At 35.4% G+C, this 5867-nt stretch overlaps 1 protein-coding gene across 1 annotated transcript; it reads right to left on the minus strand.

Annotated features, from left to right (window-relative positions):
• Window positions 1-223: 223 nt before the first annotated feature.
• LOC107021753 (laccase-5-like) lies at window positions 224-2872 on the minus strand. Its single transcript, XM_015222462.2, has 6 exons — window positions 2596-2872; window positions 2359-2510; window positions 2018-2262; window positions 1778-1906; window positions 727-1683; window positions 224-560 (listed from the first exon to the last, which is right to left on the minus strand). The coding sequence occupies exons 1-6, from the start codon at window positions 2683-2685 to the stop codon at window positions 430-432; spliced, it is 1704 nt and encodes a 567-aa protein (XP_015077948.1). The 5' UTR covers window positions 2686-2872; the 3' UTR covers window positions 224-429.
• Window positions 2873-5867: the final 2995 nt, after the last annotated feature.

Raw genomic sequence — 5867 nt, forward strand, 5'->3', positions numbered from 1 at the left:
GGTGCATGTTATGTTATTAATTGATTAATACTAATAGTATTTGGTTTCAACTTTCAACATAATAATAAGTATATAGTTAAATGCCAATCACGCATAGCAAATCTTACAGTTTAAAATGATTCATACTAATATTAGGATTTTAGAGCTAGCGCTTATTTTACTGAAGCATGCCAACTTCTTGATTTAGTAGAAAATTGTAGTAGATTATTAGAGAAAATGAAAATTTATTCAGAAATCAAATCATCTCAATTAATTGTTGGACTTGAAAGAATACAACATATATATCTGCAACATCTTGGGTTCAATTTTAAAATAGTCTTAACTCAATCAAAAATTAAGAAACTAAGCAAAAAAAAAAAAAAAAGACAATATAATTGATATAAACTAAAATATTCAAAATGATTTCTGTAGTGTTGTGGATAGCATGTGTTAACAAACAGGAAGGTCAACTGGAGGCTCCTCTATTGCTTCTAATTCAGTAACTCCATTTTCCACAAGAAATGCCATCGCCAAACCCCAAGTAATGTGCACATCCAAGTGACAGTGCATTATCCAAATTCCTGTTTGTCATAACAAAAAATGTTGTAGTCCAAAAATTTGAACATGTTATAGGGAAAAAAAATCAAGTACTCTGTCTCATTTTATAAGAATTAGTTTGATTTGACACAAAGAAAAGTGAATCATATAATCTGGGACAGAGCGAGTACTTATTTTCTATCTTCTTACCTGGATTATCAGCTACAAATCTTATGACGGACCATCCATTGACTGGTACACTTGCAGTATTACGAAGAGGTGGATCAACAAGGTTAAATTTAGAAGTATCTGTTTGTGGATTGAAGTTTCCAAATCCCTCAGCAAGAATGTAGAAATCGTATCCGTGAAGATGAATTGGGTGGTTTTCAGCTGTGACGATACTAGTCCCCTGTAACACAATCTGTACTCTCGCGCCATATTTTAACTTGTATACTTTAGTCGCGGAAATAGGTTGCCAGAGTGACCTGCTAACATTACCAGTATAATCAAATTTAACGGGTGGGCTTGATGGGAAATCTGTTGAGAAAACTCCAGGTATTCCCTGGTGATGTGCCTGCAGTAAGGAGAAATTGGATGGTAACACAAATGACACATTGTTCATACTGGCAGTGATTCGCGTTCCATTTGGACCTTGACAGCTGCTGGAACTGGCCCCTGCAGGGCAATTGTTGAGTCCCAATCCAACTGTGAAGAATAGATTTTCATCGATTTCAGTGGGAACTTCGACTTTGCTTGCACTCCTGAAGCTACTGGTGAAGGCAGTGGCGGTGGCTGTGTCATTAAATGCTGGTAGAGATGGGAAAGCGGGGTTTATGTTGACACCCTTAGCAGGGCAAGGAGCAGCCTTGTACTCTAAGATGGCTGTGGTTGTGGTGTTGTCAAAGGGTGCTCCTTGTGCACTTGCGTAGGCACGTGCAGCCATGTAGTATCTGGCTGGCGGTTGATTAGCAGTTATGAGGACATCAGTAGTCTCGCCTGGTCCTAGCATAAGGACTGATGTCGTGAATGGTTTAACATAAGATGCATCTGCTCCAACAACAGTCAACTTATGGTTTGCCACTGTGAAGAAAAGTTGTTGGTTGAGTCCAGAGTTGATGACTCGAAGGAGGTTTGTCTCACCTGAGTCCACATGGACTATGGTAGTATCTGCATTAAGGATTTTAGTTTATATGCATCGGAAACTATTTTTACATCTATTATAATCAGTCACATTTTTAATGCATTGTCGATTGAAAGTTACCTTGATTAGAACACTTGTAAAGATCACCCGGTTGACCATTGATGGTGTAAGCATCTGATGAATTAGGTGCTGCTCCCGTTCGTGTGGCTTGTCTAATAACATCAATGGGGTTTGCATCCCACCACTCACCTAAACAACATGCCCAAATTAAGTACTATTCAAAAAGGCTTCTAAAATAAACAAAAGATGTGCAAAAATCGAGTTGAATGTTAGTCTAGTAGTGAAAGAAGGAATCAATACCAAGTAGAATTGGTGTTTGTCTCTTGGGCTTAGGGAATGGATAGGTAGTTCCTTCTTTTGGGTGGATAACTAAGGCTCCATAGACAGTGGCCCTGAGCCACGAGCTATGGGCGTGCCACCAAAGTGTCCCTTCTTGTCCTTGAATAGTAAACCTATAAGTGTAACTCCCTCCTGGTCTAATCGGACACTGAGTGATGAATTCTGGTCCATCTGCCCATGCCGTTCTCATTTGCCTCACCCCATGCCTTTAAACAACATAAAGTATATCAGAAACAATACGAAAATACCATCACATCATGTTCAACATTAAGTATATTTGAGTTGTGCATGCATGAACTTACCAATGAATGGTGACATTATATTGAGCTCTATTGACAACCTTGACCACTAGTGTATCTCCATTGTTCACTTCCAAAGTTGGTCCAGGAAATTGCCCATTCACAGTTATAGTACTATGCGTATTGCACAGCCTCTTCACGGGCGTTGCTTGAATCTGTACTTCCAAAAAAAAAAGAGATCAGACTATAGATCCAAGTTTTAAATATTAGCGAAAACGTAGAGACACTTGAATAACATACAACAAAGTCATGGTAATGAACTTTGGCTTTTGCTAAAGAGGCAACATTAGCAAAGAGAAGCAAAAAGGCATAGAATAACAAAGAGCTCATGTTGAAGACTAATTAATTTTGACTTAAACTCTGTTTTGTGAAAAATTAGAGAGTTGAGGCTTTAGTTATATAGGAAAAGAAGAAGAGAGAGAGGGTTGTTTAATGGTTGGCAGATTAGGTTTTGATTAAGCATGAAGGTCAGTTTATGGGGCAAAACTTGTTCAACATTGTAGAAAGAGTTGGTGCACCCAACTCATTAGCCCATCAAACTCCAGAAAATTTCATCAAATGCTTGTTTTCTAAAGTTTCCCTATTGAGCTTAATATTTCAAAATAACAACAAGTATGTTTGTTTTTGTTAATTCTTTCATCAAATGCTTGCTAATTAAAGTTTCTGTTTTAAGCTTATTAATGTTTTCACATTTCGAAGTAACATTATAACACCTTGTTTGGATGGTTGTTTCTTGTATTGTGTTGGTTTAATTATCATGCTTAAATTTTATTGTATTGTATAGTGTACATCCATCATTAGCTAATGACAAATAGTCTTATTTTGTGTAACGATCAATCTGGTGTGATTGCATCGTTGCCTTAACATTTTCTTCTCGGTTTCTCTTTATTTATTATTTAATAATCTTATTTTTGTTGTAGGTTTTATTATTCCAATCGTTGATGTGTGACACTTAACAACGACTGAAAACGATACGATTAAAAAAATCTGATACAATACAATATATTAATATAAAACAATTTGTAATAACAATTTGTATAGAGCCTTACGTTTATTTCGTTTTATGAAAAAAGACAGAAATATGATTAATTTTTTTGTCCGTTTTTCAATCAAATTGTAGTTACTTGTTATGATTACATACCGCGTGAATCGCACGGATTATATATAAAATCTTCTCCCCTTTGGTTAATAGTTTAAAGCCAAAATGGGTCAAACCAAGATAGTTTAGCCTAAAAAGGAAACAATTTACGTATACATTTACAAATCTTGGAGGAATAGCTTGCAACTCCCCCTTTAAATTTGTTTCAAAATGAAAATGTTATATTTTTATAATTATAAATCATTTAATATGAAAATTTCATTTTTCCATAATGGAATAATTTAATATCCGTATCTAAGGTTTGTTTAGAATGTCAAATAACCCCTAGAAATTTCATATCCGGAAATTTAAAAAAAAAAAAAAGAGAGAGAGGGAAAGAGAGAAGATAAGATAGAAGAAGAGTAATTACACGGAATCGAGTTTGAAACCTACACAAGAGTAAAAGTAAGAAGTGAGTATCAACAACACGATTTTCAAAAAGTAACCCACTAAAACAACGTAAAAATAGCTAGAAAACGAGAAATCATTTCATCTCAACTGAACCATCACAATTACAACCTGCATAGAAATCAACTCAATCTAACAATTCATATTTTCAAGTAGAACACACTTCAACAACAATACCCTAAGGGGTTGTTTGGTGTGAAGGATAAGACTATATAGTCCTGGGATTAAAAAAATAATCTAGGGTTAAAAATTTGGTGTTTTGTTTGGTTGACATGTTTGGGATAACTTATCCCACCATTTATACCATAATGATGGAATAAGTTAGCTCATATACATGGTGGGATAAGTTCTCCTAGGATAATTAACCACAGAATAATTAATCCTGAAATAACTAATTTCCAATCAAAATTAAGTATTCAGACATCAATCAAAGTTTACCAACAACTTCCACTCCACAACACAAAGCACAAAAGAGTATTTCCATCATCTCAACACGATTATACATTATCACAATATTTGACAATCTAAGGCCTTAACAATATAGAATCAGAAACCATACTCAATGAAGTGCAATGCAATGATTGCAATGTTGAGTAGAGTGAATGCATGTTTGTCCTATGATACACATTCATTGAATCTCAAATCGAAATTTGTGGGTGACACGCATGGTCTATGTAATTGCCGAAACCATTTCCCTTCGGCGTGTTTCACTTGACGAAATCATTTTTCTTTGACATATTTCACTCGCTGGAATCATTTTCATTCGACACATTTCACCGGTCGTAATTATTTTCCTTCAACATTGCCGAAACTATTTACTTCTACGTCATCATCATTGTCACGACCCCATTTAGGGATCATGACCGGCGCTAAGGGGAAGAATCTCAAGGCCAGCCTTACCTGAATTCTTTAGAAAATCGAGCAGAGTTTCCTTTGTTTTATGCCTGAAATTTCCCCGTCTCAGAAATTCACAACATAAATAATAACAACTATAAAACCACAACATACAATCCATCAATGATCTAATTGTCACACAATAAAACCAATTCATCTCCAAATGTGAAAAAGAGTTTCAAACTAGTCACTTGACTACAATTCAAAGGAATATCCTGACTTTAAATAAAACTGAGAAATAGAGCGACTCTAAGAGTTTTAAAGAACTTAATAAACCTAGCGAATCAATTGTTCTCTTGCCACGCGAAGCAGGGACTCACCAGATGCTAACAAATCACACTTTCTAGTTAATGAAATCCTCCTCAATACCACCTGAGTTCTCTGTAAAAACAATTAGCGAGGAGTGAGATGATAGCTCAGTGAGTAATAACACTTAAACACAACCATTTTAATGAGGGACAAGTTAGAAAATGTGCTAGTATGATAATCAAATGGTGAACTAATGCTTTTTCAGAAATCATAATAATATCCATCTTATGTGCCTCATATAAGCAAAATCAATGTAAATACTTAATAGCAAACTCAGAAAAATATTTATATACCAAATCTTATAGCTGGGAGGTTTCCAAGGATGAATCATGTAATTGTTAGGACCGGAAATAAGCTGGTGTAAACGCGGAAGCTAGCAATGCAAACCTCGAAAGACTACGAGTAAGAAGACAACGAGAAATATACCAAAAGACACAAAGATTTAACGTGGTTCGGTCAATCGACCTACGTCCACAAAGGAGATGAGTAATCCACTATAAATATGAGAGTACAAAATACAGAGAGAAACAACCTCAACCAATTCACTCGGAATGCATGGGAGGTTCACACAAGTGATAACGTATCAAGCTTGTGACCCATAAATTCTCCCCCTAACCAAAACTCTCAAAACCCTTAAGACTACATTGTGAATGCTGATTAAGTTAGAAGGAACATTCCTCTATTTATAGAGTCCTAAACCTTTTCCTACAAGAAAAGGATTAGTCAATCCAAAACCTTTTCCTAAAAGGAAAACCTATTTATG

This window comes from Solanum pennellii, chromosome 6, assembly GCF_001406875.1.
Source record: "Solanum pennellii chromosome 6, SPENNV200".
NCBI classification, from domain to species: Eukaryota; Viridiplantae; Streptophyta; class Magnoliopsida; order Solanales; family Solanaceae; genus Solanum; species Solanum pennellii.